This window comes from Rutilus rutilus (genome assembly GCF_951802725.1).
Source record: "Rutilus rutilus genome assembly, chromosome: 6".
Lineage (NCBI taxonomy): Eukaryota > Metazoa > Chordata > Actinopteri > Cypriniformes > Leuciscidae > Rutilus > Rutilus rutilus.
The window spans coordinates 4,182,151-4,210,137 of record NC_140214.1 but is presented as its reverse complement, the minus strand read 5'-3'; the positions used below and the strand labels follow the sequence as shown (position 1 = coordinate 4,210,137).

The 27,987-nt window shown below is 37.1% G+C and overlaps 2 protein-coding genes across 3 annotated transcripts in view; one reads left to right on the top strand and one right to left on the bottom strand.

Annotated features, from left to right (window-relative positions):
* LOC311292269 (CUGBP Elav-like family member 5) overlaps positions 1-27,208 on the top strand; it is a 202,017-nt gene extending 174,809 nt beyond the window's left edge. Inside the window, exons 7-12 of one of the 2 annotated variants that reach the window (XM_084411901.1) lie at positions 3,200-3,344; positions 20,089-20,298; positions 21,860-21,952; positions 23,248-23,391; positions 23,844-24,015; positions 27,103-27,208. In XM_084411901.1, the coding sequence (XP_084268027.1) occupies positions 3,200-3,344; positions 20,089-20,298; positions 21,860-21,952; positions 23,248-23,391; positions 23,844-23,971 (720 nt within the window). In that variant the 3' untranslated portion in view covers positions 23,972-24,015; positions 27,103-27,208. Of the gene's footprint in view, positions 1-3,199; positions 3,345-20,067; positions 20,299-21,859; positions 21,953-23,247; positions 23,392-23,843; positions 24,016-27,102 lie in introns of both variants that reach the window. The other variant, XM_084411900.1, reaches the window with a different exon arrangement.
* On the bottom strand, positions 3,748-7,803 carry LOC311292278 (uncharacterized protein). The gene is made up of 5 exons (XM_084411910.1): positions 7,487-7,803; positions 7,188-7,219; positions 6,789-7,031; positions 6,221-6,386; positions 3,748-4,254 (listed from the first exon to the last, which is right to left on the bottom strand). The coding sequence occupies exons 3-5, from the start codon at positions 6,886-6,888 to the stop codon at positions 4,032-4,034; spliced, it is 489 nt and encodes a 162-aa protein (XP_084268036.1). The 5' UTR covers positions 6,889-7,031; positions 7,188-7,219; positions 7,487-7,803; the 3' UTR covers positions 3,748-4,031.
* Positions 27,209-27,987: the final 779 nt, after the last annotated feature.

The following is a 27,987-nucleotide window of genomic DNA, read 5'->3' as shown; positions in this document are numbered from 1 at the left end:
GTGATTTTTTTCCGATTCTAATCCATTTGTGCCTGATTTGTTTGACTAGAGCACACAAACAAACCAGCAATGATGAGCCTCAGCTAGGGGTGGGCTGACATTTTATATCACGGTTATTATATATATATATATATATATATATTCTATTTGATATATATATATTTTAACTATGATAAAATCACTTTATTATTACTTTTGGCTGGAAATTCAACCTCAAAATGTTTAAATGCTGTTCTTTTGAACTTTGTGTTCATCAAAGAATCCTGAAAAAATGGGTTTCCACAGAAATATAATAATAATAATAAATGTTTCTATATCAGCATATTAGAATGATTTCTGAAGGATCATGTGACACTGAAGACTGGAGTAGAAAAAAAATACATTTAAATTAAAATCTAAATTGAAAGCAGTTATTTTAAATAATATTTCACATTATCACAGTCTTTACTGTATTTTTGACCAATAATGTATTTTTAATATATACTGTATTTTTGACCAATAAATGTAGCCTTGGTGAGCATAAGAGACTTCTCTTATATATTTATATATATATAAATTATTATTATTATTATTATTTGGAACTTGATGCACCAACTTTAAAAAAGGATTTTCTTACTAAGTATGTTCGTCTCGTTTTGCAGTTAAATATCTAAACATTCTTAAATCAAGATCCATTTACTTGAGAAGCAAAATCACTTGAGATATGTATCCGAATTTAGTGAGTTTATGCTTAAAACAATACAAAATGATCCACCAGTGGAGTCAGAAACATAAACTTAATTCATAGGGAAAGTAAGGTTATTTTTATTACGTTGCCATTGGCAGATAATTCATGTTTTAAGCAAAAAACTTTTTCTTTTCTTTTTTTGTATGGCAAGAAAATAGAAATTTGTATAGAATTTTTTATTTTTTTGCAGTGCACAAACCATCCGATTTTTGGTAATAAATGAAGTAATCTGCGTGCTATCTGCTGGATATAAACGCCACAGCTGGATCGGTTGACACATTTCTATCACGGCACGGTGAGACCGCCCAACCATTTAAACTACAGCTACGGTCTGAATGAATGGCAAAGCAAGTAATTATTGTCAGCGGTTTGGACATCTCATTTCTTCATGCACCAAACACTTCCATCTTCCCAAGCCTTCCCCCCCCCCAAGACGTGTCAGCACGTCCTCACGAACATGCACAAACACGCGTGTCACCCCGTGAGCGGCTGGAGGCTTTGCATTGAGCTGTGCCTCTCGAAGCGCCTCTACAACAGTAATTGGCCCATGATGGAGCGCTGATTGCCTCGGAGTACCTGGGGAGTTCAGCACACATTAGCATTCAATAAAATCGCAGATGCATACACAAACACACGCGCTCCTGTAAACGAGTTTATCGCTGAGGCTTTCTCCTCGTCTTTGTGTCTCAAGGCTGGACGGGAGTTTATTTGCCATGTGAATTTGGTCAGCAGCAGTGTTAGCAATTCATTTAAACTGAGCTAAAGCAGCACTACTGATATTCTGTACCACAGTTACATTTATATGGACATTTTTATAGAGTTTGATGAAATTATTAATAAACAGCGTGCCACAGATGCTGTCCACAGAGTTACGATTAAGCTGAAATGATTTGTTTTTATTATATTCTCCGCTTCTAAATGATAACCATATTCATGTACAGTATACTGTTCAGTGGATTTGCATCATACTTTTCAGAGAATACCATGGTACTTTTATGTATATGTTTGCTAATGTTTCAAATGAATGTGGATTCTGTGTTGATAACCCATCTCTTCATGGCTAAACAAAGTAACATCATTAAGAATGCATGCTAATGGTTAACCCAGTAGATCAGTGTGGTCTATATCGATGCATGTATGGATTACACTCACGTCGAGCTGCGGTCAGTGGGTGTGTGTAGTTACAAGCGTCTTCTAGAAGGCTAATTTGCATCAGTTCCACATAAACAAATACTAATGTGTGTGTGTGTGTGTATATATATATGTATATATGAAGAGTTCAGATGCAAAAGCATCTAAGTGCCATCTGAAATTTTCTTCTAGAATGATAATTTTTATCAAGCTTGTATATTTAAGTTCAATAATTTCACTTAAATGGCAATGCAAATTCACTATTAATTGTCATTTACGTAAAATTACTTAACTTAAATATACAACCTTTATAAAAATGATCATTCTAGAAGAAAATTTCAGATGGCACTTAGAGGCTTTTGCATCTGAACTCTTCATATATATATATATATATATATACATCAAAAAGAACAGCATTTACAGTATTCAAAATATAAATCTTTTCTTACAATATACATTTTTACTATCACTTTTTATCAATTTAATACATCCTTGTTGAATAGAAGTACTAATTTCTTTCAAAAAAGAAAGAAAGAAAATGACTGACTCCAAATTTTTGCATGGTAGTGTATATTGATCATGTGACACTGAAGACTGGAGTAATGATGCAGAAAACTCAGCTTTGATCACAGGAATAAATTACATTTTAAAATATATTCAAACAGAAAGTCATTATTTTAAATTGTAATAATATTTCACAAATATTACATTTTTTCTGTATTTTTGCTCAAATACATATTACTTAGCCAATATAAATGAATGCTAATAAGCAAATGTGTGTATGTAAATGCTCTGCAATGGGGTCATTTCAGGACTCCGGCACACATTAGTTACTCTACACGTCTGCTTTGTACTGTTGTGTTTTCACAGATGATTGTTGCCATAGTGACATAATTACAATAATTAGCTATGCTACAGTGCATTTGTGTTCGTTAATTCATTTTAGGAATGTCGTTTGATCCAATTTATTTGAACACCTACAGACACATGTTGGATCTCCGACAGGGTCAAGTTATTATAACTAACAAGTACAGAGAAGTGCCATGCTGCTGTTATTTTTTGTGAACAAGATGCCATGATAATATTATGTTTTTGAACATATTTCTTAAAGTACCCTGGAGGACCGTGTAAATATCATTGTACATAAATATGGGAATCTTTCAGTAGTAATTACCGTGTAAGTAAGTAAGTACCGTGGTATTACCATCACTGTCCTGCAGTGCTTTTTTGTAAAGAATACTTCATTTCCAATAAGATCAGATATGTTTTATATTTGTTTTTGTGTTTAATATAATGTAGGATGTTTTCTAACGTAAGCTCTCTGTTGTTTGATTGGTTCAGCTGATGCAGCAGCAGGCGGCGATCATGGCGGCTTCTCACGGGGGTTATTTAGCGCCCAGCGTTGCGTATCCAGCGACACAGATTCACCAGGTGGGGGCGCTCAACATGAACGGCCTGCCTCCCACCTCCATGACACCTGTTTCAGGTGAGTCTGATCACACACTCATTTACATGTCAACTTTGTTTCAGATGTTCTTCCTAAAATGTCTTACAATTTACACTGTAAAACTTTTCACTGTAAATTTACAGTAAAATACTGGCAGCTGGGTTGCCAGCCACATACTGTATTTTTACAGAACTAGTACTGTAAACAGCATTTACAGTATTGTACTGTAAAACATTGTACTGTAAATTTACAGTAAAATACTGGCAGCTGGGTTGCCAGCCACATACTGTATTTTTACAGCACTAGTACAGTAAACAGCATTTACAGTACTCCACTGTAATTACCAAATACAGTATATACCACATAATTTTACAATATTAAACTTGTCTACAGCAATAAATTGTATAGTAGTCACACTATGAAAAAGAAAACAACATTTTCTGGGTTTAAAAACATTTATTTTGGTTAAAAGCAAAGATCAGAAAATTGCCTTCTGTGAACATGTTGGCTGAATTTTTTTTAAACATAAAATGCTATTTTAACACTTAACAACAAACAGGTAACACTTAGCACTTAATTAAAGGGATAATTCACCCAAAAATTTAAATTAGCTCATGATTTACTCACCCTCAAGTCATCCTAGGTCTACATGACATTCTTCTTTCAGACGAATACAATCGGAGTTATACGGAGTTATATTAAAAAATGTCCTGGCTCTTCCAAGCTTTATAATGGAAGTGAATTGCTGTTTCTGTTTTGAAGTCCATACAAGTGCAAACGAAATTCAAAGTCTTCAAGTCCCAATTCAAAGTCTTCAAGGTTTCGCAGAAGTGAGGACACCTGTAGGCTTACAGTGTTCTTTTTTTGCACAACTTGGCCAGTTTTCTTTGAAGTTACTTGTCCTTTCTTTGTTTTTGATCCACGTTCAGGATTGATGTCAGGAAATCGTCTAAAAGGCAGAAAAGAAAGGAAAAAAAAAACAATGAAATATTATGGACTGAGTTTATATATTTTGACAAAGAGAGACAGCACAAAGGATGTGTAAATAAAAACCAGATATCGGTTTTAACGACTAAACTGTTTGGATAAAACTGAACAACATGAAAAAAAAAATGCAATGTTGGATGTTGTGATCAATAACTGATATTTTTTCTGCCCTGGTTAAAATACATCAACTCAATGTGTCTGTTTACATGTGCACTGTCAACTAACTAAACTTTTGGAAGTGGGGTTGCCAGATTTAAAGTTTTATTCTACAACTTTTAATATCATCCCCTCATCAGGTCCCATCAGAGTATCAGTGGAAAGGCAGCCATAGACTCTGTTTATATAGAGCACACATTGCCAGAATCTAGCCCAAACCTTTGTGACAGAAATAATTTAACTTTAATTGCAAGCCTTGCAATGTTTATTGCATACATGACTACATGATAATGTTAAACATGACATTTACCAGACTAAAATGCATGTTTGCACCCAAAAATGAAAATTCTGTCATTATTGCTCATCCTTAAGACTTTCGTTCATCTTCGGAACACAAATTAAGATATTTTTGATGAAATCTGGGAGGTTTCTGTCCCTCCATTGACATCAATGTCATTGCAACTGTCAAAGCCCAGAAAGGTGGTAAAAACATTGGTAAATAGTACATATAACGACAGTGGTTCAACCTTAATATTATGAAGTGACGAGAATACTTTTTGTGTGCAAAATAACCTTAAAATAACGACATTGTAGAATAATCTCTTCTTTTACATGTCATTCTCCTACACTGTTTTGTGAGGATGAGTGGGCCGGAGTGTATTAAAGGATAACTCTTACCAAAGTGCAACCTAGGGTCTTTTTGTTAATCTACCCGAGGCAAACCTTCGTTTAAAAGCATAATTAGGATGGAAACGCCACTTTTAAGTTTGACCGTATTTTCGTTTTCGGTCAAATTGCCTTTTGAATGGGAGTGCTTGTGGCACGACTATGATAGCATCAAAAATCGCTATTTTTAAAACACTAAGAAGGCTCGACACAACATGAAACTGTGCTCTCAGTATCACCAGAGACTCTAAACTCCAGCATTGAGAACATTGTTTGTGTACACAGAGTTTACTAAAAAGAAAGATTTTGAACAACTCACGGAAACTGTGTCCGCCTACATTTTGACAGTCAAAAATAGTCGATCTAATAACTTTATTCTAGAGCTGCTGTAAAGCCAAAACAATCTATGTTACTGTAATTTCCTATTATCACTGTAAAGCTGCTTTGAAACAATCTATATTAAAAGCGCTATATAAATGAAGATGACTTGACACTGTTTACACTACGTCAACAGCGTTGGAGAATGACGTGAAAGAGTAGAGATTGTTGAATAATGTCGTTATTTTGGGGTTTTTTGTGCACAAAAGGTATTCTCATCGCTTCATAATATTAAGGTTGCACCACTGTAGTTACATGGATTATTTAAACAATGTTTTTACTAGCTTTCTGGGCCTTGAAAGTTACAAAGATGTTTCTGTCTATGGCTGGTTCAGAAACCTCTCAGATTTCATCAAAAATATCTTCATTTGTGTTCTGAAGATGAATGAAGGTCTTACAGGTTTGGAACGACATGAGGGTGAATAATTAATGACAGAATTTTCACTAATCCTTCAACTGAAAACAACTTGCACTGACATATCTGAAATATGTGACTGTCACTGTTTTGTCTCAAGATGCACACCAGTAATGTTTTTTCTTTTTTATATTTTTATAAAAGCTGCTTAAATACCCTAATTTTATTAAGGCCTAGACCTGTCTTAAGCTAAGCCCAGTATGGAAACCAGGGCCATATTGTTCATACCAGTAGTCAACATAATAAATACTGTCAAGACAAGTCACAATTCAGTCTAATATTTATATGAATGGCAAATATGCTAATGACTAACCTCTGAACAAACTCAAGGTGCTGCCTCTTCCTGGTACTGCAAGCTGAAGTTATAGGAGGAGGCAAACAGCGCTGCCAGGCCAGTGATGAAGTTAGGCTGTGATCCTTTCCACGTACACCTTGACCTTCCAAACGTAATGTCCAGCACTGGTTGCTTAGAGATTGACCTGTAATTGAAAAAATAATAATAAAATGAATTAATAAATAATATTAATAATTAAAATAACTATTGTGGGTTCCACTGTGGTTCGATGTAGTTGTCTATCTATTCATAGTTCTATAAATTAAAATTTTCACCTAAAAATTTAAATTGATTAGGGTTAGAACGTTAAAACGCACTGCCATATTATTTTGCTTGTTTTAAGCATAAACTCACAAAATTTTGACATTCTTTCAGAAAACAAGACAATTTTTACTTGTCTATTAAATGCTTCTTCATGTAAGAATTTTATATATCTGGACTGGAAACAAGAAAAAAACACTAATTAAGAAAAATATATTTTGCAGTGGAGTGAGTAAATGATGGCTTTTCATTTTAGGTTTAAACTACCCCTTTAATGTTTACATACCAGGAAATAAGGTGTAGTCGGACTCTCTGGCAAGTGTAGATTGCTGGACATCAGCGTTGCAAATTCCTGAAACAGTTTTTAAAAAGGACAGAACAGCCATGATCAACAGAACCAAAACATAAAAAAATATTACAGATTAATGAGATTTGTTGAATAATCTCTACTTATCTGCTTGAAGGATAACACCGTCTAACTTCTCTTTGAATTGTTAGTTGTAGGACCATGGCATGGCAATCAGGAATACTACATTTGAAAACAGCATTAGGAACATGGATTTTCTTGTGCTAGCAAAATTATGACAACGATTCAAAAGCACGATCACAGAACTGACAGCATTTGATAGCATTTTTTTTTTTTACCACATAGACTATAACTGTAACACTACTTAAAAGTACTTACATTAGCACTGGACCGTCATCAGATTACAAAGCCTGAAACGAAAAATATATCAAAAGCAGGTCATGCAAATAACATGGTATATGTTGCCTATTATGTGAAATATTGAAGTTAACGTTAACGTTACTTGGTAAACAGGTGGAACAGAGTGAATTGTTTGCGCGGCCGCGGTAGAAAACCGCGTTTGCAAAATCAAACCAAATAAGCATTCGTGAAATCAACGTATGTTAGAAATGCGAACGCAATATATATATATATATATATATATATATATATATATATATATATATATATTGGCTTACCGTATCACTCAGTTGAACAATTTCCATCTTCTCAAACTCTAAATCCCACTAATCGTCACAGGCGCAGGTTATTCAGATGACAAATTCTTCCATCCGTCTTCATGTAAAGTTAATGTCTCCCATTTTCTGCTGCGTCACAGGCAACTAATGTTTGAAACACGAACCGAAGCTCACAAAAGCTTAAAAATTGCTCACAGATTCGCAGACACTGTTTATCTTGATAACAGGAATGATTATTCTGTTCAGTTGAATCCCGCTGACAAATCAAGTTTGCCTGTAGTAGTCTGCTCGCGTCACATTTGAACTGAATTGAGCGCGAAAGAAATCAATCCCACAATGCAGTGCTTTTACAGTATGATACTGTATTACGCATTTATCGGGTTGAAAACAGAAATGTGCTGTATATTTACAGCTGTTCTGTAAAAGATACAGCCGAATACTGTATTATGGAAATACAGTACAATTCTGTAGGAAATTCGCTGTAAATTTACAGTAAAGTTTTACAGTGTAGCAGAACCGTTCAGAACTTTAGGAATGTGACATAGTTTGTGAAACTGGTTATTCAACACAACAAATTGTAGGGTAAGAGATATTTTTATCCATTAAACAGTTTAAGTTCTTAGAAAGTGATTTTGGTAACACTTTACAAAAAGGTTCCATTGATTTATTAATATATAGCTTCTACATCATTTATTAATCTTAGTTCATGTTTATTTCAGCATTTACTAATACATTTTGTTATCATTAGTTAGTGCTGTGAACTAACATGAATGAAAACTGATCAATAGTATTTTTATTAACTAACATTTAAAGGCACAATATGTAGGATATTTGGATAAATAAATACAAATTGGTTTAAAAACCAACAAATAGGTTCTGTACTCATAAAACGAGGCATTGGAAAGTTTGTAAGTACATCAGGAGTTTATTTAAATAACACTTGCCTGATGGCTAATGCTACCGCTAACCCGGACTTCGAGGTCACTTCCGTGATTTGGGAAAAGCACGTAAAAGTCCTGGCAGAAAGCGATGCATAAGGATGTAGTCGACACCCAGTTCCAGGAATGCACTAATATTTTGTTGGTAGTACCAGTTTGCAACAATTATTAATTAACTCTAAGTTGTCAACACTTGTTGGATATACTGGCTGTCTGCCAGGACTTTTACTTGCTTTTCCCTAATCACGGAAGTGACCTCGACGTCCGGGTTAGCGGTAGCATTAGCCATCAGGCAAGTGTTATTTAAATAAACTCCTGATGTACTTACAAACTTTCCAATGCCTCGTTTTATGAGTACAGAACCTATTTGTGCTACTGTAGAAGTTTGGTACCATTCTGGGCATTATTAGTGGGGTAATTTACGAGACACAACCTTGGATCCATTAGTGCCTGCACTAAGACATTCGGCTGATTTCTCTAAATAAGCTCTAACTTTAATAATGTTCGACCAAGGGAAAAAAGGCTTCTGGGGGGGGTGTTTGACTCGAGGTCATGGTGCAAAGGACCCTAGGTTGATTTTACTCTGAAAAATCCCTTTAAATCTTGAGAAATCAGCTATTTTAACCGGCTTGTGTCATTGCGTCACCTGTCAATGATGTCATATCTGCGTTACCGTCGATTTCCGGTTTTACATCCATAGAATCCATGGAAACACCAAATATGCTTTGATATGTAATGCATTTTATTAGACAGTTGAGCAACTGTTTGTATACTTTTAACAACAGAAAACTAATAATTTATATATATACAGGGGTGCACATAACTTTTTTGGTCTGGTTCTCAAGGGAGCACCTGGAGATACTGCTTGATGTCACACTTTACACGGCACATACAAGCTGTCGTCATCACTTTCCTCCTGAATGATCTCCTCACTATCTTCTTTTCTCTCTAACATGATAGATAAAGATGATGATGTTTTTTTTTTTATTAACATTAATGACACTGAAAACAGCAGGAATATTAGGCTGCTGTCACTTTAAGACCGAATGCACTGATCAAATATACTGACATGCATCCGGTTTCTTTTTCAACTGTTCACTTATGACATAACCGAGCAAATATTTGCCGGGACAGGTATTTTGACATCATTTTGTATGTAATGTGTCCGTTCAACTAGCCTGGAAATCCAGACCTAAATCTGAATGATTAATGGTCTGGCATCGACTAATGAAAATCGGCCAGCTAGAGGGGCCGGCACCAAGCATGCATTTGAAAATCTCACTGCACGCAATTGGATAACACTACGATCAATCAACAACAAGCCCCATACGCTTAGCTAACAGCGGAGCTAACTGGTAGATTAGACTCTTGCCGTATCCGGTCGGCAAAACAGCAAAAACGCCCTTCTTGCAAAGGAACGATTCGAGCGGCGTCTTCTATTCCTCTTTTAGATAAAAAGCCAAGTCTAACTCGTTCATTGTAGCAGCCAAAGCCGTTTCAAACAACTGGTGTTCATCCAGCCATCTTGCAATGTTGACTAATGACTTCGACGTCACAGCGCTGTCGTCTTCTGTTTAGCTCGCCTCTGGCCCGCCTATATCAGATAACCCGATGTGATTGGTGCAGCTCGGATACAAGGGCATATTTAATGAGCATCATTACTCGACGCCAGAGTAAACTCGCTGAGCAAATTCAACTTGTGCTCTCGCAAGAACTCTGGATTTCCAGGGTACCGTTCAAGCGCAAGTAAACGTGAAAGAGGATTCAATTTGGTGTTCAAGCGCTGTCTGAAACAGAGAACAGTACGCGAGTCCCGATAAACACGTCCAAATGATAAACTTTGACTCTACGATGATTAAACTTAGCAGTTAATACACGTGTGTGCCGAACCTTGGGGTCTAACACGATTAGTCTTATTGTTCGAATATTTAGTTTTCTTGATTTACCGTGAGTAATATATTTGCATCATGCCTCAGAGACAAACACTTTTTCAAGTGGCTAACATCGCATAATCAGAAAGAGCTTTTTTAGTAACAGTAATTACTTTTCTCTCCCATACAATATATTTTAAAACTAATTGCATGTCATTTAGCAACACAAGTCATCCAGCTTTTATTAATATAATATTCTAATACCGATCTAGCTTACTGCAGCGTGCTACAAATTATAACATAACTGTCAACACACTCAAATGTATTTTAGTATGATTGTTTTAACCAAGTAAAACAGTGCTGCGTTACCCCACAATTTGAATTAGTCAAATGAAGTGACCTGTATAAGTAATAATTCAGCACTCGCGGCTGTTTCATCTGAATGAGATAAAATAATGTGAATTCAAGTAATCAAACGTAACTGCTACAGAGTTGAAGTTCAGGGAAGAAGGAGGTGGGAACTGGCAAAGTTTAACAACACTTTAATCGTAAAATAAACATAAACAACAAAACGACTGTGGCATATAAGCATAATAAAAGCTCTGGGGTACTCGAGACCGGTGTGTCGCGCAGGCGTCTCTCATTAGCATTCGCTCCAGTGTCCTCGTTCCACTCCCACGGCTCTCGGCCCCGCCCTGCTTCACACCACAGTAACGGTAATAAAACTATAATAATACATTAGCTCACTCATGAACTTGATTTCTGTTGAGATGAAGATGACAACTCCCATGATCCCATACTCATTTACGGTGTCATCAAGCTACGCCTTTGTTATTGTTTTGAATAAGAGACCTCTAGTGGCGAAACTTACATACTGTGCCTTGAACAAAGATGAATAAATGCTGTAGGAAATATATTGCTCAGCAAATTAGACCTTATTACCGTGATTTCTTTAAAAGTACATTTGGTAACACTTTATTTTACAGTGTCCTTGTTATATATGTTACATGTACTTACCATAGTAATAACAGTAAATTATGCATAATTACATGCAACTAACCCTCAACCAAATCCTAATCCTACCCGTTTCCTATCGTTTTTGGTTACACTTCATTTTAAGGTGTCATTGTTACAGTGTAATTAAATAATTAAGTACTGAGTAATATTAAGCAACTACATGTACTTACTATAGGGTTAGGGTAGGATTAGGATTTGTTTGAGGGATATTGCATGTAATTCTGTTATTATTATGGTAAATGCATGTAACATATGTAACAAGGACACCGTAAAATAAAGTGTTAACTCGTTTTTTTGTGTGTTTTTTTTACAGTGTAGTGAAGTCACCTCTGTGAAACTAGTATACGCTGCATTTTTGTTACATTAGGTCAGTTTACTGCTAGTAAATATTCATGATTTACACTTCGTTTGTACATCAAACCGCATCTCACGTCGAATATCAGCTTTCACCTGATCAGTGTCATGGACTGGAACACGCTAGAGATTCCTATTGATCCGTAGGAATCGATGACCTGGATGTGAAGCACATCTCACGGATGCGTTTCAGATGGTGACCGCTGGTCCCGCACACACACACACACACACAGCTGCAGGCTCTCGCTCTTTTTAGCAGACGTTTAAAAAGGAGATACAGGATAGTCCGCTGGGTCCAACATGAAAACAAGCTCTTGAATTTGAGAAGCATTTAAAATCCATCCGCTGGTCATGATTTAGACTGCAGCTGTTTCTGGAATTGAGGTTCAGAAGATACATTGCAAGTTTATTTTGACCATTTTTTAGGAGTAAATAAGCATATACAGTTGACCTTAAAGCTAACACACATGTACTAATACTCCAGTTTTGATTTCATATGGTCTTTAATTATGTTCATGGAGCTCCCAAACAGGCACGTGGGTTTTAAGCGGCCACATTTGTTCGAGTCTCCTGTAATTGCACGCTGTTGGAAATGCCAGGACTTTGAGTGACAACCGTAATCATCTCACGCTCGAGCGATCTGTGCCCACACAGAACAGATGCTTTCATCTGTGCAGAGGATGACCTTTAGTCTGGGTGCTGTTCTGGGCTCAGGGTTTGCCTTTCATATCCTAATGAAACTAATGATGTGACCAGCAGGAAGTTGATCTGAGACCAGTGCGCTCTGATGCTTTATGCAAATGTGTCCGGGGTCACTTCCCCTCCGACAAACAGCTACTGATCACAATTAACTGAGTTTAAATCCCTCTCTTCCCCTCTTGCCTTGATTTATTCAAACTTAGCGTAGATTTGTATAATTCATATAATTCTAATTATACTGATAGTATATGATATCAATATTAAAGTTATGTAATATTACAATATCTAATATTATATAGTAGTAATATTAATATTATTTGAAGTTTTATATATATATATATATATATATATATATATATACAGACAGAGAGAGAGAGAGTATATATATAGATATATATATATATATATAGAGAGAGAGAGAGAGAGAGAGAGAGAGAGTATATATAGAGAGAGAGAGAGAAAGAGTATATATATAGAGAGAGAGAAAGAGTATAGAGAGAGAGAGAAAGAGTATATATATATAGAGAGAGAGAGAGAGAGAGAGAGAGAAAGAGTATATATATATATATAGAGAGCATGAGTGTATATATATATATATATATATATATATATATATATATATATATATATATATATAAATGCTACTGTAATGCATACATGCAGGCCCTATATATGCAGCTTTCATGGTGTGTGTAGCGTGTCTTGAGTTATAATACACAATGTTTCTCCTCACTGACCACATCAGATACTACTGTAGGTGAACACACACACACATTTATATACACAATAACACCATACACTCGCCCAGCATCCACTCTCCTATTGATTTGATTTTTACTCTGACCGCCTATTGACCTTTGTAGCTTCTAAACTGTGTGTGTGTGTGTGTGTGTGTGTGTGTGTGTGTGTGTGTGTGTGTGTGTGTGTGTGTGTGTGTGTGTGTGTGTGTGTGTGTGTGTGTGTGTGTGTGTGTGTGTGTGTGTGTGTGTGTGTGCAGTATCTTGGAGTCTCTGGAACAGACAGTAGTAGACATGGCAGACTAATTTATCATTGCTGCATGGGACCACAATGCACAAAGCACTGCAAAAGAGACAAAAGCTCTCCTGGGCCATGCTGTCCCACACACACTCCGTGCACATGCAGATTCCTGCTCCATAAAGAGTAAATATTTGGCTACAGCTGTGCTGTGATGTGACTTTCTGCAACATTAAAAGCAAATACAGTCATTACCTGTTTAGCTAGCAGTACGTACACAATACCCTGAGCATCGAGTTTTATAGGGCAGAATTTCACTGCTTCTTTTTTTTTTTTCATCTAGTCTTGCGACATGAGAAGACTTTTGACTGTCAGCATAAAATTTTGTCCTATTTGCAGCTTTTTCGGTCTAAGAACTGCACTCTACAGAAGTCTTTGCCCAAGTGACTTAATTAAGTTGCATGATTATCATAGGTGTATAAAAAAAACGGCGAGTCCGAATCCACTTTTGCTACAGTAGTTTGACGACGGGTAAAATGGTTGGTGCGCCCGGCGCATGGTCTAAAAGGGTTGTCCCTATTCTCTTAATGAGTAATAGGTGTGTTTTTGAACGTAACGTGCAATAAACCAATCAGAGTCTCATATCCGATTCCCTTTAAAAGCCAGTTGCGCTCGCGCCATGGCGGATTCGCTATTTACATGACGGAACTTGCAAGCGGAAAAACTGAACGAGGAAACGGATCTGCGTGTGCGCGAGGTTAAAGCGCGTAAGCAGACCTTCTACGGGACAAAGTGTGCGCACGTTGCGGATCCGCCTATAGGCGCATATTACAAACGCACTCTTTAAATAACAAAAAATAATAATAATTCTCCATTGACTTTAGACAACGTGGCGCAGGACGTGAAAATGATATACGTCAGGCTTAAACTAGCAAAAAAACACTTGTGTCACGCCTGGCGCTGCATTGTGCCGGATGTATGGTAGGGCCCAATGTCTCTGTTTTATTTTTTTCATACAATGGAATTCAGTGCGGTCCCATGTTATTTTGGACCCCATTGACTTTTAAGCTATTTGAACAGCTGAGACCTTCTTCAAAATATCTTCTTTCATGTTTTACAGAAGTATGAAAGTCATACAGGTTTGGAACAACATGAAGGTGACTGTTGTTATTGTTAACTAAAACTAAAACTATTAAAATTCTATATTAACAAAGGACAGTTGGCCCTGTTTTTACGACTTTGCAGAGTGAAGCATTATTTATATACTATTTTAGTGTCCATGTTTTGAATTAGCTTTTTATATATATATATTTTAATTTTTGTTTAAGTTTTAGTAATTTTGTAATGGGATTTTTTTATTTTTTTTATTAGTTATTAAATATTTCTATTCAGCTTTATTTCAGTTTTCGAAATTGTAGTACTTCAAATACTTCTTTATTTCTGTTAGTTGACAGTAAGTAAAATCATTTCTTATTTACATTTAATTTTTTTTCTTTCTTTTTTTTAATAAAAAGAAGGAATTTTCTGTATTAATTTTCACTGGTGTTTAATCATATTTTGAATCATGCATTTCTTTATGTTTCTTTACAGATATTTTTCTCACGGTGTAAAATAACACTAATTAAGTAAAAAACAGCCGGCAAGTCTCTGTATAGTAGCATGTGCTGGTCGTGTGTTTTGAAGAAAATGAGCACATAGTGTGTGTGTGTTTGTGGTAAAGGCCCTCGAATGAATCTCTAACTCTGCTGGTTGAATTTCATGTTTCACATAAGCGTAAAAGAGTAGCTCTTTCCTTTCAGAAGTCTGATTTATCTCAGTGTTTCACTGAGCGTGTGAATTCACGTTCAGTTCCTGTCAGGTGTTTGGATGTGAGAGCCGCTCTGTGTTATTAACACTCTCTGACTCACTGTCACACATTTCTCTCTACTCCTCCTTTATCACTTTCCTTTTCTCAATCCCGCTGGAAAATCCAGCTAAAACCAGACTGGCGATGGCTGCACTGCGTAGCACTGCATAATAACCGGTTTCTAGCTGACCAGGGCTTGTCATTAACTCCTTTAATGACCTTGTTTGAGATCCATCAATCAGAGAAGTTTCGGGGAATAAAGCTTCGTAGATGACGTAATCAAATGAGACGCTATAACAAGTTTGTATTTCTGTATTTTCAACAATGTACACAACCATTTAAACATTTGAGGTCATTAAGATTTTATAATGTTTTTGAAAGAAGTCTAAGGCTGCATTATTTGTTTAAAAATACGGTAAACACTGTAAATTTGAGAAATGTTATTACAATTTAAAAATAACTGTTTTCTATCGTAATATATTGTAAAATGTAATGTATTCCTGTGATCAAAGCAGAATTTTCAGCATCATTACTCCAGTCTTCAGTGTCACATGATCCTTCAGAAATCATTCTAATATGATGATTTGCTGCTCGAGAAACATTTATGATTATTATTAATGATGAAATGAGTTGTGCTTCATATTTTTGTGGAATACATGATGCATTTCTGTCAGGATTTAAAAAATATATATATAAATATAAATGTATTGCACTTTTGATCAATATAATGCATCCTTGCTGAACGAAAGAAATTATTTATGTAAGAAAATCATACTGACCCCCCTCTGATTTATCTTATATTCAATTGATCAAACAAAATAATATTGCTTTTTTTTTTTTTTTTTACAATTTCTTCAGACCCCTCAGGCTATTTGAGAAGGATCTCTAGTTTAAGAAATTCTAAGCCAGCCAGGATCTATAATATTCCTTATAATGACCTGATTTTTCCTGCAGGACCCTTAATCAAGATGATCTGCGAGTTTAACCAGGCCCAAACGCCTGAGATACTCAGAGACTTAGGGCCCTATCTTACAGCCGGCGCAATGCAGCGCCAAGCGCGACGCAAGTGTTTTTTGCTAGTTTCAGCCCGACGCAGTTATCATTTTCACGTCCTGCGCCACGTTGTTTAAATAGCAAATGCATTTGCGCGCCCATGGGCGTGCTGGTCTGACAACGAGGTGTGTTCTGGCGCATTGTTGGCGCGACTGCACCATTGACCAACTGAACCCTGGTCTAAAGTCAGTGGCGCAATATTATTATTTTTGTTATTTAAAGAGCGCGTTAGTAATGTAGTAATCCACAACGCTCTGCTTATTAAACACACAGGGACGCGCAGCAGCACACAAACATGCCAAATATATATAAAATACAAGGATTACAATGTAAAAGATTATTATTGTGTACATAAAGATATGGTGGAATCCGGCTTGTCCCGTAGATGTTCTGCTTGCGCACCTTTACCTCGCGCACGAGTAGATCCGCTTGCGCTCTGGAGACGCGGTCGGTCTTTCCACTATCATATTCCATCATGTAAATAGCGAATCCGCCATGGCGCGAGCACAACTGGCATTTAAAGGTAGGGTAGGTAATAATTTTTCTAAAAAAAAAACATTCCAAATTTGTTTAAACTGTCTTTATATACCAATACATAATTAAAATGTAAGTACTCTGAAAAAGAAAATATAAAAATCGAGTGACTGTAGACCTTTTAATCTGCAATAAACACAGCTCATTATTTCCATTCACTCCCACCCCCTCCCTTCTGAGCTCCTTCCAAAGCCACGCCCCCAAAACACATGAACGCGCAACGCCAAACGCTCAGGCTGGAACAAGACGCATTTATTCCCTGAGACGAGTGGAGAGGAAGGAGCGCAGTACATACAGTGACATCATGTCAGAATCACATGTAATAAAATACCTAACTTTATCACTATGAATATAAACAAATAAGATTTCTTTTAGTACTCACTATCAAGCTAGCATATCGATACTGGTAAAGTTTCATTCGGTAACGAGCTATATTTATAAGGCAAAACTAAAAACAGGTTGCATTGATACACGTTTTTCCATTACCATCAGTTACACTGTGATGAAGGTGAATTTCGTGTAAGATTCATAACATATACGGTGTTTTGCATGTAAGAGTTTCCATGATGAAAACATTGTTGACTCTAATGAAGACTAACGTACACTCCGAGTCCGGAGACAAGTACCGCATCGTCGGTTCGAGGACAGGTCCGGGGTTGAGGGCGAAGCAGAGGAGGTCGTTCAAGAGTGCGGGCAGGGTCCGAGGAAGTAGTTTTTGCCTTGTTTGCCTTCGCTGACTGCATGCAGGTGCTTTGAGCTGAATATTTCCGGGAACGGTGACATGTGATGAGTGCACGCAGGGCAGCGCGCGCAGTGGGGCTCGGGCACGAGACATGAAGGCATCTGATTGGTTCTTTACATTCGCACCGAATGGCAGTGATTGGTCAGAGTTTTTACTGTCCTGCAGCTGCTACAGAGGTCTGATTTTTTTCATTCCTTTTTCTAAACACATAATGTATTGACTACTATCAGGATGGAAGGACCATTTCACCCAGTATAAAAAAAAGTGTTTCTGAACAGGATTACCTACCCTACCTTTAAAGGGAATGGGAGATGAGACTCTGATTGGTTTATTGTAAATCCCCAAAACACACCCATTACTCATTAAGAGAATAGAGATAACCCTTTTAGACCATGCGCCGGGAGCGCTGACCATTTTTCCCGTCGTTAAACTAGCAAAGGTGGATTCGGACTCGCCCTAAGTGAACTTGCGCGCAGACCATGCGCTTTGATCGTTAAAATAGGGCCCTTAAACCAGTTTGGACTAGAAACCGGCTACTATGTTCCAAAATACAGCTATCATTTTAAGCTGGTTATTCTCTCTGGATTTTCCAGCAATAAAAAGGAGTGTTACGTAAGACCAGACAGCACAGAAATACATGATGTGTTTGATTTAACTCGGACTCGGATGCTTTTTTCTTTCTATTCGACTGTAGATCAGACATTAAAGAGCCCAGTCCTCAGAGAGACCAACACACACCCTTCAAAGTCTACAAACCACACTGAACACTACACAAAACACAACAGTCAGGAGAGATGATGATGTTTCTCTGGCTCTCTTTGTATTTCTGTGTGATTTCATCATGAGTGCTGTATATCCAGTTTAACACCTGAAACAACTTCTCTGTTCCTTATGCAAAACAGAAGCTCTGACATTCTGAAAACATTAAGTGTTTCACAGAAGAAATGTAGTAAATTATAACATAAAGGTTCATTTTCAAGTGAACTATTCCTTTTCCGAGCACCTGCTATATCACAGTTTGACTGACAGTAAAGTTGAAGCGTGTTGATTTGTTCAGTATTAGACACAGCCAGCAGCACGTCAGACATATTCAGAATCACGCTTTTTTGTTTGTGAGGCTTTGCGTTATTGTGTTGAAACCTGTAAATTACCTGAAGGAATATTAAGCACATGTACAGTAGTAGACTTGCACTACCGTTCAAAAGTTTGGGGTTGGTGACATGTTTCTGAAAGAAGTTTTTTCTTCTCACCAAGGCTACATTTATTTGATTAAAAATACAGTAAAAACTGTAATATTGTGAAATACTACAATTTAAGATAACTGAGAAGATTATATTTGAGTATATTTTAAAATGTAATTTATTCCTGTGATTCAAAGCTGAATTTTCAGCATCATTACTCCAGTCTTCGGTGTCACATGATCCTTCAGAAATCACTCTAATATGATGATTTGATGATCAAGAAACATTTATTATTATTAGCAATGTTGAAAACACTTTTCTTTTCTTTCTTTTTTTGGTCCCCATGAGAAAAACAGTTTATACTAAGCGATGTTTAAAAAAATATATATATATGCAGAATATGCAGTAAAAACAAATCATTATATCTATGGAAAGTCCCCATAAACCATGAAAACCCAACATGTGTGTATTTGTGTATAGGTGTGGCTTTACTTGTGAGGGCCAAATGTCCTCACTTATGTACTAAAGTATTATGACAACCAACTAGTGAGGACATTTTCCTGGTCCGCACAATTTAAAAAGGCTTATAAATTGGCCAAAACGTGTTTGTATTTAGATCTAGTGTTTTGCACATGTTTCTGTGATGAAGGGCTTGGGTTTGGCAATAGAAAATATCATAATCTGATCAATGGAAATCAATGTCCTCACTAATATAGTGAAACATATTAAACGTGTGTATGTGTGTGCGTGCGTGCGTGTGTGTGTGTGTGTGTCTACTTGTACATATCGTTGTGAGGACTGGTTTGCGTTTTAGACCATTGGAGTGAGGACAAAGAGAGTAAAGTGAGGACATTTTGGCCAGTCCTCACTTTCTGAGAGCCTTTAAAGGCCTGTTTGAGGGTCAAGACTTGGTTTTAGGGATAAGGTTATAATGAGGTTAAGGGTCGGTTTAGGGTCAGGGTTCGGGTTAGGCTCTTAGTTGTGATGGGTAAGGTTAGGGTAAGCGGTTAGAGATTGCATTGTGTCAATGAATGTCCTCATAAAGATAGATGTACAAGAATGTGTGTGTGTGTGTGTGTGCGTGCGTGTGCCTGAGTGTGTGCAATTCACTTAGAATTCCGTCTGAACACGTGTGTGTGTGTAGAAACCCCAGATCATGACTGAATTTGCCCTCAGGCACAAACTGGTGTTACATCCACAGTGTGCAGAATCAATATCAGCTGTCAGCACATTCTGACATGGAATCAATTACGATGTAGAATCAATGTGGAAAAGTGAGTTGAAACAGCAAAATATCATTAAAACTGCCGTAATTAAAAGTGATTGCAGCCTGTGAAGTTCAGTTTCAACATGACGCTAGTCTCGGATCAGTGATGTTTGTGTCCGTCTCAGGTCTGAGCTCTCCTCCAGCTAATCTGGGCTCCTCTGGCGTCCCGAGCATCGTGACTCCCATAGTTAACGGATTCAGCGGGATCCCTCACCAACCCAACGGTCATCCAGTCGAGGCCATGTACACCAACGGCCTGCAGTCGTACTCCACCCAGAGCCCGAGCGCAGCCGACACGCTTCAGCAGGCCTTCACCGGCGTCCAGCAATACACAGGTGCGCACACACTTTTGTGTTTAGGAGATCTCACTTATGTTTCATCTAAGAGTCAATATTTCCCCTAAAATTCCATTGAACTCAAAAGAGTCAATAGTTGTCATCCAGTAAGAGTAAAGAGCTAAAAAAAACTAATTTGGAGCGGCTCTGCTCATTTGACGAGTTCATATTGACTTTTGATTGCAGACTTTATCTTTGCGAGTTTGAGACATTGCTGAGATCTCTTCTGAAACTCTAGAGGAGACACGTGTGAGCTCTCTTTCTCAGGAGAAACATCTAAGACTCTCAGTTTGTTCTCCAGTTAATCTCAATGTCTAGGAGAAACAGGGTTCGTACAAGGTGCTTGAAGTACTTGAATTTGTCCTGGAAAACCCTTGAAAACAGCGATATTTATGAAAAGGTACACTCTCAGAAAAAAAGGTACAAAAGCTGTCAGTGTGGCGGTACCTTTTCAAAAGGTACACCTTTGTACCTAAAGAGTGCATATTAGTCCCTCAAAGGTACATATTGGTACCAAACGTGTACATATTAGTACCTAAATGGTATATATTAGAACCCTTTTGAAGGGCACTGTCCCAGTGACAGCTTTTGTACCTTTTTTTCTGAGAGTGTATACTTGAATTATTAAAAGACATGTGAAATTATTGCTTACTTTTATTGATAAAACAATCTTTTCACACAAAATCAACGCTGCAGTCATTTCGCATGGCTGTGAGCGCGATATTGCTCATAAATATCCACGGATATGATAGTGTTTTCATTCTTCGGGTCAATCATATATTCACTGGAGAAAAAAATCTGCTTTTTTTTTTTTATTTGAAAGAAAATAAAGATATTCTTTGATAAATTAGATCTCTGATTGTAGTCCTTGAACACCAAGAAAGTAGCGCTTGAAAAGTCCTTGGATTTTATTTTACAGTATCTGTACGAACCCTGGAGAAACAATCGAGGTATTTGAGATATTACAATGTTTAGATATTGTGTTTGAGATTTAGTGTATCTTTATGTTGAGATCTCGTCTGAAACTGGGGTCTTATTCTCAGGAGACTCTCTAGTTGTTCTCCATTTAATGTCATAGTTGTCCAGGAGAAACCATAGATATTATGTTTGAAATATCATGACCTGAGCACAGTTTGAGACATTTCTTCAGAAACATTTGCTCTCCATTTAATCTGCTTTTTAGCAGAATCAACTGAGATGTTATGGAGATCTGATTTGTGTGGGTTTTTTTTCATTCCATAGAGTAGATACACACAAATGTCACTTTCATAGAAAAAAAATAACTTTGCTCATGGAGTGTTATTGCTGGTAGGTGACTTTGCTGTGATTGAAACCTCAGGTTGTATTCGAATTTCCTAGATATTACATCTATCATACGGATGCCTAGAGATCTGTCATTTTAAATCAGTTTGATATATGATGAACATGCTTTCAGATTTCATTGCACTGTGATCCTGTCATATTTCATTAGCATATAAAGGTTAACCTTCGTCTTGTCCTTATTCTTGCCTCATCTGTCCCTCTCTCTCTCTCTCTCGTATGATTACGCTTATGACTTCAGCCATATATCCTGCCACAACACTGACCCCTATAGGTCAGACACTGCCACAGCCTGCTCAGATCATCCAGCAACAGCAGCAGCAGCAGCGGGAAGGTTCGTGACGGATATCCTTCATTCATTTCACTAAACTACAATGAGCCAATGAAATTCAGATCAGCATCGAAGGGTCAACCGCTTTCCTGTGTAGATTTTAGAATCTTCATTTTTAGTTAGGGGAGAGCGGGGCACAAAGTAACGCTTTTTGACTTTCTCAGTTTGTGTAAATCTACTTAGGGTTCAGAGTATTTATTTTTTCCCACATTAATTTCCCACATGTCTAGTACAATTATGTGGTTTTGTTTTAATAATACAGTGTATACTTTTTTTCTTGATATACCCAGGAAGTGAAATGTGACAACATGCCCCATAGGTGGGGCTCATTGTAACATGACCATATGACAGCTTAAAATGCTATCCGATCTAATCAAACAAACATACAAGACAAACTAAAATATTTTCTCAATAAAATACAATTGATAACTTTTTCATATAAAATAATGCAATTTTTTAATAATTAAATATAAACTCATTTTTGCGTTTTGACTACGAACACTGGAAAACACAGCTATACAACATAGTTCAAAACATATTAATAATTAGTCATTTCTGAACATTGACTCTCAGTCTTTATTCACCTTTTTCTCATGTTTTCTCAATAGAATTCATAAAAGTATAGAATAGAATAGCATATTTCTAATAGGGGCACATTGTAACGCAGTGTGACAACATGCCCCACCTGCACAAAAACCCGGCTAGAGTCTTCTGCTAGCGAAGCATTAAAGAACCATATCAACTGTTAAATAATATATTGGAGATTAAAATAATATCAGATTTGTCTCATTTTAAATAAACACAAAAAATAGAGATGAAAAATTAACTTAAGTAAGAAATTTACTTTTGCTACGGTTTAATAAATGTCTACGGATATCTTCCAAAAAAAAAAATAGAATTTTGGTGGAATTTTTTCTCTATATAGTGTTGATATGGCAACTAGTAAATACACTAAGTTTCGTCATGCTAGCATGTGTGGAAGTATTTACAACAAGTGTGTTCCAACTAGCCCTGTTACTTTGTGCCCCGCTCTCCCCTACATCACCATCAGGTGTTTCCTGATTGGCTCGTCACATTTGAACTGTGTAAATGTCACAAATCCTAAAAGATGAAAAGAAAATCTCAGTGGAGCATGTTATGATTTAATTGTGTTTCCTGTGTAAAATGCATTGGTTGCCTATTTCACTGATGCACTAAATAAATAATAAATCGCACAGCTAAGTCATATGTTTCATTTGTGTTTGAAATACAAGTTCATGTTAGCCACAGCGTATGGAATATGTGCGTGTCTGTTTCAGGTCCGGAGGGCTGCAACTTGTTCATCTATCACCTGCCGCAGGAGTTCGGTGATAATGAGCTGATGCAGATGTTTCTTCCGTTCGGATCCGTCATCTCGTCAAAGGTGTTCATGGATCGAGCCACCAATCAGAGCAAATGTTTCGGTCAGACACTGCTCCTGCTTTCAAACACACTCTAGATCTATATATGTACCTCTTTCTGATCAATACTGGCATTATCCAATACTGGCATTTTATACTTTTTTTTATTTTTTATTTTAAATATACAGTTGCTTATATTTTTGTTTTGTTACCATGCAGAGTTCTGTTTATTAAAACAATAAAAACACACATATGGCTTCCTGTATAAACACCTAATGTTAGACTATCATGCGTGCATTGTGTTTTAAACCATGCATTATGTTTCAGTTAGCATATTATCAGCCAATTGGCAATTAACCCCTTTGATTTGCATGCCAAAGCCATTTTTTTAATGCATTCAGTGTTTGCCAAATCATTTTTTTTGGACCCAGGGTGCCAGGGCCTCTGTGTGTGTGTGTGTGTGTGCGTATACACATAATCGGCACAGTCTCATCCAGACTCTATCTTCTCTGCAGGCTTCGTGAGCTTTGATAACCCCGCCAGCGCTCAGGCTGCCATCCAGTCCATGAACGGCTTCCAGATCGGCATGAAACGCTTGAAAGTGCAGCTGAAACGGCCGAAGGACGCCAGTCGTCCGTACTGACCACAACCAGGGATGCACACGTGCACTCTCAGCCATTAGGAGAGGTAGGACACAACACACGGATCAAAAAGTCAATATTTTAATGATGGATGCCAGAGCTGTCCATCATAACATGTTTGGCTTTCTTGACTCATTCTGAGTATTTCATCCCTCTTTTGCAATAAATTAGTTATGCTGATCCAAGTAGGCTCAGTCTGTCTTAAAAATATTTTGTTCTCCAGTTGTGCATTGGCTTAAAAAAAAAAAAAAAAAAACATTAATAATTGTTTATTTTAATGCTTATTTTATGATAGTCTTTTCTCTAAAGGAAAGGTCAGTTTAAGTTGCTTTTGTTAATTTACAGACATGTTAACGTTTTGTCTAGATAGTGATGATTTTGAGAAGCATGCTTCTCAATATCTCACGCAGAATTGCGTGAAATAAAGTCTCATTTGCGTGTTATAAAGTCAGAATTGCGTGAAATAAAGTCTCATTTGCGTGTTATAAAGTCAGAATTGCGAGATACAAAGTCAGAATTGCGTGAAATAAAGTCTCATTTTTCTCGCAATTGCGACTTTATATCACGCAATTCTGACTTTATAACACGCAAATGAGACTTTATAACACGCAAATGAGACTTTATTTCATGCAATTCTGACTTTGTATCTCGCAATTGCGAGTTTATATCTCGCAGTTCTGACATATTTTCTCAGAATTGTGAGATTGAGGCCCGGTTTCACAGACAGGGCTTAGACTAAGCCAGGATTAGACCATAGATCAATTAGGACATTTAAGTAATTTTTATAAACATGCTTAGAAAAAAAACATTACCGATGTGCATCTTAAAACTAAAAAGGCACTGATAAATTTTTAAGATCAGTCAGTGCAAGTTTATTTCAGTGGAAACAGCTCAGACTTACATTTTAGTCTAGGACTAGTCTTAAGCCCTGTCTGTGAAACCAGGGGATAAAGTCCAATTCTAAGGGGAAAAAAAAGACGGACTTTTTTTTTTTTTTTTACCTCATAATAGTTTATCTCACAATTCTGACTTTATATCTCCCAATTGCTTATTATAAAGTCAGAATTGCGTGATATAAAGTCGCAATTGCGAGAAAAAAAGTCAGAATTCTGACTTTATAAGACGCAATTGCGACTTTATTTCACGCAATTATGACTTTATATCTCAAAATTCTGAGAAATAAAGTCAGAATTGCGAGATGTAAACTCGTAATTGTGAGATAAAAAGTCGCAATTATCTCTTAAAATGTTTTATTCTGTGGCGGAAACAAGCTTCCATAGCAAACAGATAATATCAGGCCTTATTTTTTTATTTCGAACAGTAGAATTTTTCTCAATACAATATTGTATTCCGAGTATTAAACAGGTACATATCCTTTCTAGTATATACATTATAAATCATAATTGAAAACTAATACGGCATACAAACTGATACAATACAAATTAATATTCAGTTATCATAACTGTAATAATATTTTGTTTTATAATATACAAAATCATACATTTATAATGTATAATGTTTTTGACAGCAATCTTTCTTTTTTTTTACAAAAAATAAAATAAAATTATTGTTGTTGTTGTTTTTATACTTTGTTGTTGTTTTTATAAGTTTTGAGTATAAGGGTGTGTTCACACTTGTAGTTCGGTTTGCTTGGTTTGTTTTGTCCGGACCAAAACCAAATACATTTAGTCCTGGTGCGCTTAGTGTTCACATTGACATTTTAACACCGAACCTAAAGCTACTGAACGTCATAGAGATGCGTTCACAATCTGATTGGTCGGCTTTTATGATGTATATGTGACCCTGGACCACAAAACCAGTCACATGGGTCAATTTTCTTAAATTGAGATTTATACATCATCTGAAAACTGAATAAATAATCTTTCCATTGATGTGTGGTTTGTTAGGATAGGACATTATTTGGCCGAGATACAACTATTGAACATCTGGAATCTGAGGGTGCAAAAAAATCGTCTTTAAAGTTGTCCATTTATGTTCGCGATTGTGCTGCATTCACTCACAAAAATAAATGTTTTATATATTTACGGTTGGAAATGTACAAAATATCTTCATGGAACATGATCTTTACTTAATATCCTAATGATTTTTGGCATAAAAGAAAAATCGATCATTTTGACCCACACAATGTATTGTTGGCTATTGCCACAAATATACCCGTGCGACATCATGTGACTGGTGACGTGATCCAGGGTCACATATTTCGCGACAGAAACAATGCTGTGTTCTGGGCTAAATGTGTGTAGCTACATATGATGGTATTCTGACCAGCTGAGAACTCATTTCTCACCACAAACGAACCGCTCCAGTGTTCGTTTGAAAGCGAACCGAGACCAGCTTTTGGGCCAAGTCTCGGTCCGCTTGTTTGGTTCGCTTTTGGAGCGCACCCGAGTGCGACTGCTGCATTCACACCAGCCCAGATGATGTGAAAGCACCCTAAAATGTGTAAAGGCGTCAGGAATCCCTCCGTCACACAAACCAAGATCTGCGGTGAGGAGACGCGCTTCTGATGCCTGAACTGAACTGTGATGAGCAACATCACGACTATGATGAGACAAAACAGGTGTGCTTGAGCATTCTGTCCTTTTTAGTGTCTCATCTTCCTGTTTTTGGTGCGTTTGCATGTCTTTGGTCCGTGTTGCGTTCATATATCAGTCGAACAGCACCAGAGTTAGTTTGGAAGCGGATCGAGACTCGAGTTTGGTGTCACCAGGGTTTAGATGGTATTCACACTTATTCAAATGAAGCGCACTAACAGAGCAGTCGCACCAGGGTTCGTTTTAATCCAACCAAACACGCCAAGTGTGAACACATCCTAAAAGAGTGTGCTGAATGAAGTCATCTTTCCTTTAAAGCCGCAAACGTCTCCGATAAACTCTCCCGGCAAACAGTCCAATGTTTTGTGGATGATGCAATCTATCAGCGCACCTGCATCATGTCATCTCTCCGAATCCTTCCATCATGTTGAATGTGATGTCAAGAGTTTTAGCTTCCCACGGCTCTCGCTGTGACTGATGGCTCCTGGTTCCACATCCAGGTATCAAGCTGTCAAAGCCCGTCTCCCGAGTCAAACTCATCTGACATCTCTCTCTCTCTCTCTCTTTCTCTCTGCCAGGTTTTGAACAGTTGTAGTCTTGACGTTTTGACGGATGGAAACTTTTCTTGAAAAACTAACACACGAAAAAAAAAAAAAAACGACACAAAAAAAACACACGAAGATGCAAACAAAGGGAGTTTTGAGAAGCATATCGGATTTAACGAAAGCGTGTGTTTCCACAGCGATGAAAGACTGGCGTGCCGGGGGCGAAGACGAGGACGAAAACAAATAAACTGGAAAATGCTATATACCGAACACTTTGAAAGAACAGTGCATGGCTGGGACTGGTAGAGTTACTAAAGCAAAAGACGGATCCATGCACATATCAAGAGACAGTCGTAGCTTTTATTTGCGAGGAATAATGAGGGTTTAACGGTACAAATGTGTATATGACACTGACGCAGTATAACTCTCTCTCTATCTCTCTCTCTCTATCTCTCTCTCTCTCTCTCTCTCTCCCAGAGGACCAAATCTTTTTAATCTCTGTCGGTACCGTAACCATGTACAAAATTACCACCGATCGATTATCTTACGCTACATACATGCTACTTCATATAATATGCCAATTAAGAGTTAGACACAATTAATTCAGGGTGTATAGTGTAGGTATACGGGGGACTTGAGGTGTGTTTTATTGAAAACCTTTTGCGAAAAACCTAGTTTCCGGGTGCAAAAGCGTCTAAAGGACTTTGATAGATGATGTTTAGTGGGGTATTTTAGGCTATTGTTATAGACTATGAAGTGTGTTGATATTGAATTGGGCTGTTCATCTCCACGTCTCGTTTCAGAAAGCTGCCGGCTGGAGAAAAAGGGCATTTGATCCTTCGCGATATCATTTAACTCATGCACATACTGTAAACAAAATGACCACAGCGAACATATACAGTAACCAGATATTTTTGC